This window comes from Chiloscyllium plagiosum, unplaced genomic scaffold (assembly GCF_037043375.1).
Source record: "Chiloscyllium plagiosum isolate Xiang-an unplaced genomic scaffold, Cpla_swu_hap1 HiC_scaffold_43, whole genome shotgun sequence".
NCBI classification, from domain to species: domain Eukaryota; kingdom Metazoa; phylum Chordata; class Chondrichthyes; order Orectolobiformes; family Hemiscylliidae; genus Chiloscyllium; species Chiloscyllium plagiosum.
In genome coordinates this window covers 23,953,206-23,970,161 of record NW_028270181.1, presented here as the reverse complement: position 1 = coordinate 23,970,161, position 16,956 = coordinate 23,953,206, and the positions used below count along the sequence as shown (strand labels likewise).

Genomic DNA, 16,956 nt, shown 5'->3' with positions numbered 1-16,956 from the left:
AAATCATGTTCTTTCAAGATTTCTCGGCAGCTGTAATTCGAAAGAGGAAGTCCTTCGATGAAGTTATGAAGAGGCTGAGGAACCTGAGCATCCAGTACTCCATGAGGTACCCCGCGGTGCTCCGTTTCAGCCACAAGGATTCAGTTTATACGTTTGACTTGACGGATAAAGCCAAGAACTTTGTGGACACTTTAAAATAGTCCGACTGCTCTGAAGAATATGGTTAATGTTTGTCCTCTTTTCCTTCTTTCCCTGTGGTTTCCCTTTTCCCTTTATTCTCTCTTCCTAATAATTTTCCTTTTGTAAAATAAAATCTTGGAATATGTTGTTCCTATTATATTTTTATAACAGGATTTCATTATGGGAAAGTTTATGGGTGTTGTTTTCCTTTTTTTTTTGTTCTTTTTCTCTTTTCGTCATACTCGGGGCTGACATGGAACCAGGGATGGGCGGAGTGCTTATCCTGACTTTGTCTTCTCTTGTTGATTTAAGGATCATCTCCTTGTTTACGTATTTATTTTTGATTAAGACTGTGACACAGCCAGGCCTGAAACAGCTTTGAAGGGAGGGATGGGTCGGGTGAGTGCCCCCTATGGACAGGGTTTTGCAGTGGTTTTTTTTGTAGTTTTTTGGTAGCAATAGTCGTTTGTATTACGTTAGAGTAGTTTTTGTATACACAATTTTACGATTCTATAACTCTCCATTTACTTGTGCTTGGCGCATTGCAAGCAGGGTGCTCCCTTCCAGGGGTTCAAGGGGCCCTGAAAGGGATATGGCTATGTGTCTTTTTAAATGGTGCACCTGAAACATCAAGGGAAGTCATTCGCCTGTTAGAAGGAAAAGCATGCTTTCCAGCATTAACAGGGAAAGTGTTGATATTGCCCTGTTGCAGGAAACCCATCTTGATGATGGGGAACACCTGAATTTACAACGGGGTTTTATGACCGGGTATTCTTTTCATCCTTTACTACTAAAAGTAGGGGAGTGGCTATACTTATTCAGAAAAATCTTCCGTTCACATTATTAGAGCAGGTGAAAGATGAGCAAGGTTTGTGATATTTAAGGTCCTGATACTTAGGGAGGAATATGGCACCTTAAATGTCTACTGTCCCCCTGCAGATCCCCTCAAATTTTTGATTAGTGGCTTCTCTAAGCTGAGTGTCTTTTAAACACGATACATTATTATAGGGGGGATTTCAATGCCTTTTGGATCTGACAGTGGACAGCTTGCCTAGTGGGTCCCCAACTATTTCTTCGCAGGCCAAGCAGGTGACCCACGTATGTGAGGAGTTGGGGCTCGTGGACATTTGGAGATGTCTTCACCCTACCGGCAGGGATTTCACCTTTTTTTCAAACCTGCATAAATGTCACATGAGGATTGATCTTTTTCTGGCTCCCAGGACCCTTCTGGATTCGATTATGGGTTGCAAAATTGGGAAAATAGGTATTTCTGATCACGCAGCAGTATATTTGGAGGTTAAGGCCAAGAGTGAGGGGTCAGGTTCACGGCACTGGCGCCTGGATCTTTTCTCCTCAAAGATTCCAAATTGGTGGAATATGTTTTGAGGGAGTTTCAGGAGTTTTTGACTATCAACTCAGGCACGGCTAGTAGTCCGTCCATGCTATGGGAGACCACAAAGGCCTTTGCTAGGGGATTAGCTATTTCCTACTCGGCTAGCCGGAAACAACAGAAGGAGGAACAGCAGTGTCTACTTGAGACACGGCTGAAAGTTGCTGGGGCGGCACATTTTGTGAGGCCTTCGGTGACCAAGTTATAGCGGATCACGGCCCTCCGGGCTGCCCTGAGTTCTGTACTTACACAAACCGCAAATAAAGAACTCGCTTTTGCTAAACAAAGATTGTTCAAGTATGGGGATAGGCCAGGGAAGTATTTAGTGTATCTGACTAGGAAAAAGTGTGATCTCCAATCCATTACTGCAGTTAGAGACAGCGCTGGGGTCCTTACATACAATGCCAAAAGGATTAACAAGGCTTTTCAGAGTTTTTACTCTGAATACTATTTGTCTGAAGTTTGCAGGGATGGGTGGGCCAAGATAGAATCCTTTTTTAAGAGCCTGGACCTTCCGGGGGTAATCTTGGAACAGGCCTCTCTCCTCAATGCCCCCGACAGTTCAGAAAATACAGGAGGCAGCTAGGCAACTTCAGAGTGGGAAAATGCCTGGCCCTGATGGTCTCCTAGGTGAGTTTTATAAGGAGAATATAGGGATTCTGTCATGGCCGATGCTGCAAATGTACAATCACTCCTATATGCATGAATGCCTACCACCATCTTTGAGAGAAGCTAATATTTCCTTAATTCTTAAGAAGGAGAAGGTTTCTAAGGATTGTGCCTCATACAGGCCCATCTCTCTATTAAATTCAGATTTTAAGATTCAGTGTAAGATTTTGGCGCTGAGATTGGAGAAGGTGTTGCCCTATATTGTCAAACAGGACCAGACAGGTTTTATAATGGGCCGTAGGTTCTCTAATAATATTAGAAGCTTGCTGACTATGGTCCAAGTTTGTCAGCAACGACCGATTCAGGGGTTGGTGATTTCTTTAGATGCAGAGAAAGCATCTGACCGGGTGGAATGGCCGTATCTTTTTTATGTCTTAGAACAGTTTGGGTTGGGTGGGGTTTTTGCTAGGTGGGTGGAGCTTTTATATCACCACCCTCTGGCTGCGGTCAGCACCAACGGGGTGAAGTCTGGGAATTTTAGGATTGGTATGGGTAGTCGGCAAGGCTGCCCCCTCTCACCGTTGTTGTTTATGTTGGTGATAGAGCCGCCGGCAGTGGCCATTCATCAGAACATCCACATAACGGCTCCACAAGTGGGGTCGAGGGCACGCAACATTACACTATATCCTTGTGACGTCCTTCGGTTATTAACCTGTTGCTCATGGATAAGATGAGAATAGTTATGGACCACTGCCAGAACCCCATTGTTATTCGTATTCGTATGGTCAAGGCATGGAGAGCGATGCATCAGAATGAGGGTTGTTTATGCAAGACTTCACAACTTACGCCCATAGCTGGTATGCCAGGGTTCCGACTAGGGATGATGGACTCAGGGTTCAACTACGGGGCACAAAAGGAGTTTCCAGTTTGGGAGACTTGTTTGACGTTATGATGTCTTTTGAGCAACTGAGCTGCAAATATGGGCTGCCCGTTTTTTTTTCAGGTTAGGGATTTCATCCAGAAGAAGACTACGCTTCTTACTAAGCCCTATAAGCCCCATAAAGAGAGGTTGTTGCTACGTTCCACAAGCACCCTTTTGGTTAATACCCTTTACTGCTTGCTGGATGGCAGGGCCCGGCAGGTTATGAGAGGTTTGGGAGCAAGAATTAGGAGTGGAGATCTCTTCTGAAACATGGGAGGACATGGGAGAACAGGTGAAAGGTCTCAATCTATCATAGGAAATATGCTATGTAGTTAAAGGTTCTGCACAGGGTTCATTTTGCACCGGACTGTCTGGTGAAGTTTAAAAAAAAGAGGCATCTCCAATGTGCCCCAAATGTAAAATAAGTGTAGCCACTGCTTCTGGACATGCCACAGGCTCAGTGTTTACTGGAATGGTGTGGCGGGAGAGACAGGAAGGGTATTGAGGACTGAAGTTAAATTAGACCTGATATCTCTCCTCCTAGATCTACCGAATTTATCATCTTTAGACTGGCATGGGAAGAAACTATTTAATATTCTGACTTAATGTGCACGGAAGAATATTCTAATCAATTGGGTCTCTGTGATCCCACCGGGCTTGTTGGGATGGTGGAAATTAATTATGGAACACATTCCCTTGGATTTTTTCACAAATATGGTGCACCACACACCAGAGCATTTCTATAAGGCAAGGCAGCCCTTTTTGAGTCGTTTGGACACAGATTTGTCTGCTATCTTAACTAGGACATTCGTTTAACCAGGATGGTTAAGTTTGCTGAGCCCTGGGCCTTGAAGGGCGGACTGCTGAGTTAATAAGGATTTATACACAACGCTCCCATTTTTGGTTTTGGGAGCTCTGTGCCGAATATTGTTACTTTGTTTATTTTGTGTTCTTGCATTTGTTTGTTTGTTTATTTGTTCTTTTATAGAGTTATAGAGATGTACAGCATGGAAACAGACCCACTTACTTATTTATTGGTGTTATTTTGCACAGTGTTTGGTTTTGCTTTGTTTTATAGGGTAGGTTAGTAGTTAGTAAAAGGTTGTTGTATTGTAATTTGCATTCTTTTTCATTATACTGGTATTTGTTATATTTTCCATAACTTCATACTTTTGTAAAAGGTTTTTTTTTGCTCACAAAGATATTTACAAACAAAAAGGTTCTAGGATATCTACTTTATCCAAAGAGTGTTAGAATTGGAACTTGCATTTAGGTGAAATGGAGGCAAATTACGATCTGCAGCAGTTTAAGGAGGCAGCTTACCCCGATCTTCTCAAGGGCAATTAGGGATATGCTCACATCCCATGATTAAATAAAAAAACCCATGTAAATTGCTGCTAAATAAGCATGTATGGGAGAAAGGGATAGAAGGACATGCTGATTAGATGGAAAGAAGAGGGGTGAGTGAAGGTTTATGTGTTGTACAAGTTCTGGCATGGAACCATTGGTCCGAATGGCCTGTTTAATTGTGAATACTTTACTGTACAGGGCCTGAGGATGCACTCCACTATAATTAATAAAATCTTCTGGACTTCAGACCTCCTGTTCAAGATAAACTGGTGGCTCTTTACCGGCAGAAAGCAGTCGCTTGTTGGCTGCTGCCCACCTCTCCCTAAGCCTGGTGGGTCCTGAGTGATGGAAAATACACCAATCTCATATCATTAGATAAAGTCAGCCATCTTGTGCTCAGGCTCACCATCCAAGTACCATCTACAGAGCAGCACTGTGCCAGCATTGACTAATGCTGAAACATTTCGTATGTAGTGATGATCTTGGTTCAAGTCCCACCTCAGAATGTGACAGTCACAGAGGGATGTTATAACGTGTCCGAATATTGACAGGTAAAAGAAAATTAAACATTGTACTGCATAGCTCATACATACCAGCAAGATGCGTAAAAGTTCTTTTGAGGGGTGTGAGGTGAAGGCACTGGCATACAAGAAAGTCCGCAATTGAGGAATTTGGGCTTCCTTGGTGAAATCCAGGTACTCGGAGAGGGCGCTCAGTGATGACTCTGTCTGCGCTGCCGTAGCCGAGTCTATCAGGAAGGAGCTAGAACAGGACACAGACAGGATGAAGCCTTCAGTATGATCCCCAGTCTCAACAGGACTACGATCGACTATTAAACCTGCAAATTATCCAGAAGTCATTTCCAAAAGAGATGTATTGAGAAAGAACTGAACGCATCATGTTTACAAAAAGGCAAACAAGGAACAAGAATACATCACCATTCAATAAGGTCATGGCTGATCTGATTTTAACCTCAACTTTATATTTTTGCATTTCCCTGATAATCCTTCGTCCTCTAGGTCCTCAAGAATCTGCCTACCTCTGCCTTCAAAATACTTAAAGCTTCTGAAACAAAAACAGAAATTGCTAGAAAAGCTCAGCAGGTCTGGCAGCATCTGTGGAGAGAAATCAGAGTTAACACTTCAGGTCGAGTGACCCATCCTCAGAATTAAAAGATTCAGTATTTGTTGCTTTTTGAGGGAGACAATTCCAAAGACATTTAACCCTCAGAGAGAAAAAAGGAGATTTTCTCATCTCAGTTTTAAATAGTCACCCCCTTATTTTTAATCTATGACCACTTCTAGATTCTCCCACAGAGGAAACATGCTCTCAATATCCACCCAGTCAAGTCCCCTCAGGGTCGAATGTTTCAATTAAATCACTTCAAATTTTTCTAAACTTCAGAGGATTCAGGCTTAGTCTGTCTAGTCTTTCCTCATAAGGCAATCTGCCCATTCCAGATACTGGTCTAGTAAACCCTCTCTAAACTGCTTCCAAAGTATTAACATCCTTCTGTAAGTACAGTGACCAATACTCTACACAGTACTCAAAATGCAGTCTCACAAACGTGCCGCATAACTGAAGCATAATCCCTACCATTGCATTCAATTCCCCTTGCAATAAATCATAACATTCTATTAGTTTTCCTGATTACTTGCTGTATCTGCCATCAAAGCTTCTGTGATAAATGCACAAGAACACCCAGACGTCTCTGCATTTCAGAGTTCTGCATCCTCTCATTATTTAGGTGATATGCTGCTTTTCTATTCTTTCTGCCAAGATGGACAATTTCCCACTTTCCCAAACTGTATTCCATTTGCCAGATCTTTACCCACTCACTTAACCTATCTACATCTCATCCACTTCACAATCCACTTTCCTCCCTGCCTTTATCAAATCTAGCGACCATACCTTTGATCCCTTCATCTGGTTCCCCTTCATATCTAGCTCAAGTTATTTCTTCAAAGAACTCTAATAAATTAGTTAACATACTATCCCTTTGATAAGACCATATTGGCTATGCCTGATTACCTTGAATAATCCAAATGTCCTGTTATGACATCTTTAATAATAGCTGCTAATATTTTCTAAAAAACTGACATTAAGCTAACTGGCCTGCAGTTTTAAATAAAGAAATTAAAGCTATTTTCCAATCTAAAGGAACCTTCCCTGAATCTAATGACTTTAAAAACCAATGTATCAACTATTCCACCAGCTACTTCTTTTAAGACCCTAGGATGAAATCTGTCAGGCTCTGAGGACTTTTCAACTCACATTTCCAACAATTTACTTAGTATGACTTCCCTGTGAAATAACTCGACAGAGGCTGATATCCAGTCCGGACCGGGGAAGAACGACAGTTTCCTTCCTTGAAAGGCATTACTGAACCAGATGGCTTTTTTCTGACAATCGACTCTTGGTGATCATCTGACTCTTAATTCCAGATTTTTATTGAATTCAAATTCCACCATCTGCCATGAGGGGATTCGAACCCAGATGTTCAGAACATTACCTGGGTCTCCGGATTAACATTCCAGCGATATTACCATTAGATTATTACCCCTCCTCCCATTTTGTCTCCATACATTTCCCCATATCATCACCATAGTGTATCACATTTGTTATCAGAGCACTCCTCTCTCCCGCCTGACACATTCTCTTTGCTTTATTCTGATCGTAAGTCCCTGGCTTTTGACTTTCTGATGCAAGGTCATTGATGAGGAGTGTTTGAGTTTCTTTCTGTACACATTCCTGCCTGGTCTTTTGGGTCCTCCCAGCATTTCAGGGTTTGCAACTTCTACAGGAACATGCTTCATTCAGGGACTAGCAAGTTGCACCCCCCCCCCCCCCCCCTCCTCCAGCTGCCACTGACTGTTCTGCAGTGTCTCCAAGATTTTAGTTTGATTGTCACCTTGTCCTTATTTCCCCCTGGGATGACAGTGTCAATGGCCAACCAACATTCATTACCCATCCCGAACTGAGTGGTTTACTGAGCCATTTCAGACATCAGTTAAGAGTGGTATGGGAGTCAGTGATTGGCACTGCTGCCTCACTGTGCCAGGACCCGGGCTCATTTCCAGCCCTGGGCAACTGTATGGAGTTTGCACAATTTTCTCTGAGTGCTCCGGTTTCCTCCCACGGACCAAAGATGTGCAGGTTAGGTGGATTGGCCATGCTGAACTGCCACTAGTGTCCAGGGATGTGTAGGCTAGGTGCGTTAGCCAGGATAAAGATGGGGTGGGTCTGGGTGGGATGCTGTTCGGAGGATCAGTATGGACTCAATGGGCCAAATGGGCCACACTGTAGGGATTCTGTGATTCTAAGAGTCATTACATTGCTGTCGACCTGGTGTCACATGCAAGCCAGGTCAGGTGAAGACCGCAGATTTCCTTCATGCAGGGGATTAATGAGTTGGATGTGTTTTTACAACGTTTGTGACTTTCATGATCACCATTAAGACCAGAATTAAATTGTCAAATTTTTTAAAAGAATATTAAATAATTAGCAATTTTAAAGAATGCAAACTCCCGTGCTGCAGTGGTGGGGTTTGAACACATTTTCCCAGCATTCACCTCAGCATTACTCAAGTGCTACTAACACTGCAACACTACCTCCCTCTGCCAAGAGATTCCTAAGTGTGTGTTCATTTATAACGATGAATGGAAGACAGACCATTAACTCACATTTCAGTGTTTCCTGCTTTCTTTAGCAAGTTCAGAATATCAATCTTCTTTGCTTCTCTCAGTAGTTGAACAAAAGCCAGGAACGTCCTTGTTGTGGATATTTTATAAAGATCTTGCAGAGCAGTCTTTTTATTGAGGCTTTTCAAATAATCACTTGCCTTAAAGAGAAACAGAGTAAATCTCTCATCATAGGGTTCCGACTGCTGGATCTTATCAGTTCAACTTGAAGGAACTCAGATGTGTTTATGTGGTCGTGGCACTTGCTCAGATGCAGCTGCAGCTGCAGACATGGGGAGGCTGTTAACACCGCAGCCACCACACCATTTAAGAAGCATAGAATCCCTCCAGTGTGAGAGCAGGCCATTCAGCCCATTGAGTCTACACTGACCCTCCGAAGAGCATCCCATCCAGACCCACTCCATTCCTGTAACCCTGCATTTCCCATGGACAATCCACCTAACCTGCACATCTTTCGACTGTGGGAGGAACCCAAAAAGCCCAAGCACGCACAAAGAGAATGTGCAAATTCACACAGACTGTTTTCCAAGGCTGGAATCGAACCCAGATCCCTGGCGCTGTGAAGCAGCAGTGTTAACCATTGCTAGTTTCTCACTCTTACCACTGCCCAGAGGTTCATTACAAGGATTTACAGATTGATCATCAAACTGTTTGACCATGTTATAGCTCACCTTTGTGAAGTGCCCAGTCCTGAGGTAAGACTTGAACCCACGATTTCTATCCCAGAGCATAGACACTACCACCACACACCATAGCATCTCCACTTTAGCAATAGCCACCAATGCAAAAGGTGACTGTTAAAGGCATGTAAAATTATACCAATAACCCTCTCCAGTCTGGACAAAACAAGGCCTCAGAGGAAATTGTGACACTGAAGAATATTTATCCCTCAATCAGTATCACAAAAAAAATGACCTGGACATTTCTGTTTATGGGATCTTGCTGTGTATGAATAAGCTGCTTTCTTTTTTACAGTGAAAGACTTCTGGGGTGCTTCATTGGCTGAATAGCTTTGTGGGATGCCCTTTGATCATAAAGATTTCCCCAGAAATGTAACTCTTTACTTATCTTTTATGTGACCATGAGTCTTAACGTCCATTTTGGTCAATCTCCCAGTGGCATTTGTACAGTTATAGCCTTCAGATGAATTACATTTAAAATGTGAGAGGAATAAGCAGGTCATGAGTTTGGCCATTTTAAAGTCAAAACGTTTTGTTCCTATTTTTCTAATGTACTTTGATTTGATATTACTATTCATGGTTAAATTGCAAAATTTAATGCAACTTGGAAGTTGTTAGGAACAGAGCTTAAAAATGTGTTGCTGGAAAAGCGCAGCAGGTCAGGCAGCATCAAAGGAACAGGAGAATCAACATTTCGGGCATAAGCCCTTCTTCAGGAATCATTCTCCCATTCCTTTGATGCTGCCTGACCTGCTGCGCTTTTCCAGCAACACATTTTTAAGCTCTGATCTCCAGCATCTGCAGTCCTCACTTTCTCCTAGTTGTTAGGTTAAAGCACAGCAGCACCACCATTGGTGGGAAGATGTAATTACAGCAAGCCCCATTCAAGTCTTTGCCACTTCTCAACTTGACAGTTTCAATGCACTGAACGGACGCCCATTTTCCACCTTCGATAAACTAAAGCTCATCCAAAACTCTCTGGGCCTGTTCCTCCACCACTTCCATGCTTACTGGCCCTACACAGGGTTCACATGAGCAATGATGAAAGTTTACAATTCTCAAATTTGTTTTCAAATCTCCCCAAGGCTTCACACCTTCTGTCTCTATGTAACCTCCTCCAGGTTATAATCTTCCAATATACTCGACTTCTTTTAATCTGTCCACTGCTTCCCATCTGCCCTAGGCCCAAAATGCTGGAATTCCTCCAAAAAAAAATCCATATCTCCTTTAAGATAGTCCTTAAAGCCTTCCTCTTTGATCAAGCTTCTGGCAATTTTTCACATAACTGGCAGTGTAAAATTCTGTTCTTCAAGTACTTTTACTACTAAAGATGCCACATAAATGGAAATGGTTGTGCCAGGTTGACAAAGTAAGATTCCAGTATAACAATGTTAATATTTGAACATATGCATGGGTAGGCCCCTCAATCTCTTCAGCCTGCTCTCCCATTCATTAAGATCATAGCTGAACTGATTAGTCTTCATTCAGACAACACGGATAACCTTTTACCCTGCTGCTTATCAAGGATTTTTCATAGAATTTCAGAATTGTGATGCAGGAGGCTATTTGGCCCATTGTGTAAACATGAGCTCTCTGATTGAGCTTTACGACTTCAAGCCATTCTTGGGCTCCACCCCTCCCCCACATATCCCAGCACATTGTTTCTGAGCAAATAACCTGATGCTTCCCTCTCCAAAGTCTCGACTGAAGTTGTCTCCACTACACATTGAGGTTGCGCCTTCCAGGCTCCAACTACTCACCGTATCAAGTTTTCACAGTTACTGTACCAGCTTCTGTCAACTATTGTAAATTTGTAACAAACCCAGAAATTGCTGGAAAAACTCAGCAGGTCTGGCAGCACCTGTGGAGAGAAATCACATTTAAAGTTTCACCTCTGCTGGATCTTCCTCAGTTCTAAGGGAAGGTTATTGGACCCGAAACATTAACCCTGATTTCTCTCCACAAATCCTGCCAACCTGCTGAGCTTTTCCAGCAATTACTATTTTGGTTTCTGATTTCTAACATCTGCATTTCTATAGGTTTTACTTTAAATTTGTGCTCCTCCCACTTCATTCTTAATCATTTAGTGAGTGGGAACTGTTTTTCCCAATCCAATCTGTCCATACCCTTTGTGATTTTGAAAACATCTATCAAATCTCCTCTTAGCCTTATCCAGTCCAGGAAGAGGCCATTCATCCCATCGACTCTGCAGGACCCTCCAAAGGGTGTCCCATCCAGCTGTTGACTTTAACTCCATATTTCTCATGGCTAACGCACCCGGCCAGCACATCCCTGTTTACTATGGGGCAATTTAGCATGGCCAATCCACTTAAGCTAATCTTTGGACTATGGGAGGAAACCAGAGCACCCAGAGGAGCCCCCTCCCTCAGATGTGTGAACTCCACACAGACAGGTGTCCGACAGTGGAATTGAACCTGGGTCCCTGGTGCTGTGAGACAGCAGTGTTAACCACTGAGCCACTGTGCCATCCATAACTGAAGTAGTTCTTATCTCTGGAACTATTCTTGCAAACCTCTTCTGCCCTTTATCCAATATTCTCCCTGAAGTATGGAGCCCACAATTATAGATAATATACCTTACAAATAGTAAGGTTGTGGAATGTCCTGCCTGCAACAGCAGTGGGCTCACCAACATTAAGGGCATTTAAATGGTCTTTGGATAATAATGGAATAGTATAGATTAGATGGGTTTTAGATTGGTTTCACAGGTTGGCACAACATCGAGGGCTGAAAGGCCTATACTGCACTGTACTGTTCTATGTTTTATGTCTATGTTCTTTGTTCAAATGAGGTGTAATGAGCATCTTACGCAGGTCCAACATAAGTTCTTTGTTCTTCTAATCTATGTACTGACCAATAAGCTGATAAAGCATATTCTTTATTAACTACTTTCCCCGCATTTAATAGAATATGTAATTATACACCCAGGATCCTGCACACTTTTTAGATTGCTACGTTTCATTTGATATTACAGCTTTAAAACAGCGATGATCAAGAATTATTTTTCTTAAGAGGCCCCAGAATGCAGTAGACACCTGGATACTGAATCAAGGAGGAGATAGATAGCTTTTTAATTAGAAATGGGTTGAAAGATTATGGGGAATGGGCAGAAAAGTGGTCATGGTGAGATCAGCGATGAACACAGTAAATGGTGGAGCTGAAAATGTGTTGCTGGAAAAGCACAGCTGGTCAGGCAGCATCCAAGGAGCAGGAGAATCGACGTTTCGGGCATAAGCCCTTCTTCAGGAAGTAAATGGTGGAGCAGAGTTTAACTGCTTCTAGTTCTGATGTTCTTAAAATTCAGCTTCCCCTGTGTTTTCAGGAAGGTCATTCCAAAGATTCATGAACCTTTGGAGGAAAATGATTTCTCCTCATCTCTGCTTTAAATGGGTAAGCACTTATTTTGAAATCGAGACCCCTACTTTTAGATTTTCCCATCCTTTCCGCATGTACTCAATGAAGATCCCTCAGGACATTTAACAATAAATTTACAATGGAAACATATACATCATTCTATCCCTGTACTTTAATCCGTGTCATATTTTATTTCTCCCCCGCAGTCATGTCTCCAACTCAATCTTTGTGACTCCCAAGCCTGGAATATTTTGGAAGGTTTCAGTGCAATTACAGTGTTAGAGTGCAATTTATTTTCTTCAACTGATCCATAGTGCATGGGATAAATCTGGATCAGTTCCACAGAAATCTCTTTTGTCTATTCAATTTCACCACACCCCACATCAACCATCTCTTGAATTCTGCATTTATATGGAGCCCACTTCCATTACTTCATGGCAATTGTGTTTATCAGTTCATTTATTTCTCTGCCCTGAGCCCTGTGTTATATCAGCTATCTTCACCATTTTTAATGTGACATCTGAATCTGTTACATTGAAAAGTGAAAAGCTTCCACTGTTGGACCTTATTAAGTATGCAGTGCTTACTGTGCATAAATGATGAATTGAGGGCTTCAAAGATTAGTTTTCATAACGTCCATACCATAGAGAGAATTAAAAATGAGTTAGGTTTAATTCTTATGTATCTAGGTTGGTCTTGTTTCCACTGGAGTTTAGGAAAGGGAGGGCTGACCTTTTTTTGAAGTGTATCAGATCCTGAATGGTCCTGACATGGTGGACATAGAATGGAGGTTTCCTCTTCAGGATGAGTCCAGAAATAAGAGGCACCATTTTAAAATTAGGGTGCAGATATGGACCCCGTTGGACAAACACTCTTTTAGGTCAGATAGGTAGAACATTTTGTCTTTGATGTTTGTGCAACTTTGGAACCCTGTGATTCAGAATACTTTTAAGACGTAGGTAGACATGTTCCTGTTAGAAGAAAATGGTGACCAGGTGGTGGGGAGGGGGAGAATTCAAGCACAAACAGAACAGCCATCACCTTACTGTATGGTGAAGTAATCTCGAGGGCCTGAATGGCCTATTTTGTATATTCAAGTATTTGGTTTCCAGTTTAACAGTTTCTTATGCACCAGGGTATCTTAATAACTGTTGGTAAATTTGCATACAAGTTCCAACTGGCAGGATTGATGTGGAGATTTGTGCAACATTAATATAATTTCTACACTCCATTTGGAACATTCTGATTTCCTGTATTTGTCCATTTTTCCATCCTTGTTATTCTCTATCTCCTCTCTGTCCATCAATCTCTCTGTCCCTGACCCTTCCCTTTAAAAAAAAATCAAACTCCATCCACTACCAAAATTGCACTTTACTGTTAATCAGGATTCTTTTTTTTCCCCATATTACATTTGATAGACTTTTAAGTACAGCTATATCTTAACTCATGACAAGGTCACGTCCCACTGCACTCTGTTTGGAACCAAATAACAGGCAGAGCTTAAAAGCTTGAAATCGCAAGTGAAAACAGTCAATGCTAGAAACATGAAGTAGCTCAGTCAGCATCTGAGAAAAGTAGAGTCTAAGTTTTAGGTGTATTCACTTAGGAAGGGTCTGGATCTAGAATGTAATGGTCTCTGTTCCCTACCCAGTTGCTGACTGACAGTCTGTGTACTTTCACAGTTCCCCATTATGTAAATTTATTTGAGGTTTTTATTAAATATCTGTTCATGGGATGTGAGCTGTGCATTTATTGCCCATTCCTACACATAGACAGCCTTACTGATGTTAAGGGGTCCTACTCTCTCCTTAGTTACTCCTCAGTTCTGTCCTTTTGGATTCTCCTTAACCTTATCTGCCAAAGCTATCTCATGTTCTCTTTTTTGCTCTCCTGACTTCCCTCAAGTATATTCCTACTGATCCTACACTCCTGTAGGGATTCACTCGATAGCAGGGATTAATTAATTTCGGATATCTGGTTGGCATGGACAAGTTGGACCCAAAGAGTCTGTTTCTATGCTGTCCATGTCTTTGACTCTATGTCTCTAAGTTGGTGGTGAACTGCTGCAGTCCTTGGGCTGTCAGTACATTCACAGAACTGCAGGACTTTCACTTTTCAAAATAAGACCTAACGATGGTGAAAAATGAATGTAAAACACAAACCGCATACTGAAGTCTCATGTAATAAAGATGAATTTATTCTAGTTAGTTACTCTGAAGCAGTGACCTTGACTATAATCCAATTTTTCAACCAAGAGCCATGTCTTTTTTATCAGTTGATAGATTTTCTTTTGTGCTTCAAAGTGTATTGTCTCAATGAAACAACTCAGCATAGGTCGTTAATCCATCACCAAGTCACTCTTTATTTCCATGTACACAGTACCTGTACATGGACTCTCGAAACGTTGACCCTCCTGCTTCTTAGATGCTGCCTCACCAGCTGTGCTTTTCCAGCATCACACTTTTCGACTCTGGCCAGCTAGCTCAGAGCCAGTCCGTGGAGTGAAAAGAATCTGAGACTCTTGTTTATGTCCATCAGCCAGGACTCCCTGATTGGCCAAGATTAACAGCCCCAGTCGGGGATCTCATACTCAATGAGATCCACCTGATCCTCATTCCAATCACTACACTCCAGTTTTGTACAGTAGCATGTTTGTATTATTAATTATTTGCAAAATGCAGTGCCTGTTGCTATAGGGATAAACATGGTGGCCACTTTGCAACAGCCAATAGCAATGCGCTGAACTACCGGTTCAGAATATTGGAAGAGGAGGCGGTTATATCGCCCATTAACCTGGTTCACAATTCATTGCAACCAGGTTGAACTCTGAAGAAATTCCATTGTTCAGCATTTGCCTTAAAGACTTAGTTGCCAAATGCAAATTCTAAATTTGCACATGACACAGATTTGGGGCGGGGCGGGGAGACAGAACTATAGTCAATTCTGAAGAGGACTACAACAAATTACAGGAAGCCATTAATCAACTTGCTGAACAGGCAAATACAGTTCAACGCCGATAAACATGAGCTCACACATTTCGAAAGGAAGAAAGGTCATTGCTCAGAATATGCAAGGGTACATAGGGTGGAGGAGCAAGGATATCTTTTGAGTTTTTAAAATTAATTCACAGGGTGTGGATGTGGCAGGCTAGGCCAGTGTTGAAGCTCTCCAATCTATGGGATGGAAGTACGCACACACAATGCTAAAATAAAACTACAATCTTATTCTTCAGTTCGCCGCCCAAAGATAGCTCTGATCCACAGCAGCACCATTCCCACCACAGCTAAGGCAATATGGCAGCTCCCAAATCCACTGCAGATGGGATGGAGATCAAATCCTATGCTGTTAGCATCAATCTAATCCTCATCAACAATCCAGCCAGCTCCTCCTTTTCTCTAATATATGTTCCATATTGAGCTTCATCCATTGCCCATCTATTTATTCCAATGATGTTCTTCAAAAGCTCTGCATCAAATTCCTCGGAGTTTACAATGCTCCCAAGTCTCGTATCATCCATAACTTTTGTAACTGAACCCTGCACCCTCAGGGCTAGGTCATTAAGATACATCAGAAAGAGCAGGGGTTCTAACACCAAGCCTTGGGGAACTCTCTCCAGTCCAAACGTCATCCACCAGTCACAAAGTTCTGTTTCCTGTCTCTCCGTCAGCTCAGTATCTGTGTTGCTACCCTGCATTATTCCTCAAGCTATAACTTTGCTCACAAGTCTGCTTGTGTAGCACTGACTAAACACCTTCTGGAAGTCCGTGTACAGCTCATCAACAATATTATACACATAAACCCTCTTCAGAAAACTTCTGATTTGTTGTTTCACAAAGTTATGCCACAAAAGGAATCAAAACAAGCATGTAGATTTTGAAAGGAAAGCAATAGGGTCACAGTATCAATTCAAAGTTTTATATAAAATAAGGAAATGATATAGGATTTGAAAATGGAGACTTTTTTGTATTCTGGTCCAATTAATTCCCAACTTTTAACCTGTAAACTAAAGATATTGACTTTGTCTTTGCAGTACCAAAGGAGATAGTTAAATTCATATGTGCACATGTATGTGTTGTGCGTGTGGTTCATGTGTGTATGTGTGCGAGTATACGTGGGTATGTATGTGTGCACGTGTGCGCGCACATATGTATGCGTGTGAGAGTGTACGTGTGTATGTGCGTACGTATGTGTATGTGTGTGTGCACATATATATGTGTGTGTGTGCATGGCCCTGTCCAGGCATAATAGACAAACTTCCTGAATAATATTAATCATACAGTCAAAGAATAACATGTGGATTTCTGGGTCTTAAATTTTATAAATGAAATTCAAAACTCTCACGTAAACATTTTCTTGGAAACAAATTCAGCAAATATCAATCTGCAAAACAGTCAAGTGGAAAATGCAGCAAAGGTCAGTACATCTCAAAGGCAAAACCAAAACAAGGAAAGCATTGTAAAATATTTTTTTGCAATGCTTTAAAGAAAAGGATGACTTGTACTGATATAATACCTTTCATATCCATCGATATCCCAAAGTCTTTTACCTTTTGCTGTGTAATCAATGTTGTAATGTGGGAAATCCTGCAGCCAATTTATAAACAGAAAGTTCCCAAAGTAACAAGGTGATCAGTTTCATGTTGCTGACTGAGGGATAATTATTGGTTAAGACACCATGAAAATCTCTCCTTCTCTTCAGTGAATAGGGCCATGGGCTCTTTTACATTCACCTGAGTTCAGCTTCTATCAGA

At 41.8% G+C, this 16,956-nt stretch overlaps 1 protein-coding gene across 3 annotated transcripts in view; it reads right to left on the bottom strand.

Annotated features, from left to right (window-relative positions):
• The window catches only part of LOC122541791 (microsomal triglyceride transfer protein-like), a 109,954-nt gene that overhangs the window by 39,309 nt on the left and 53,689 nt on the right, over window positions 1-16,956 (bottom strand). For all 3 annotated transcript variants that reach the window (XM_087982500.1, XM_043678772.2, XM_043678773.2), the window contains 2 exons: window positions 8,135-8,292; window positions 5,045-5,213 (listed from right to left, as the gene is read on the bottom strand). In XM_087982500.1, the coding sequence (XP_087838626.1) occupies window positions 5,045-5,213; window positions 8,135-8,292 (327 nt within the window). The remainder of the gene's footprint in view (window positions 1-5,044; window positions 5,214-8,134; window positions 8,293-16,956) is intronic.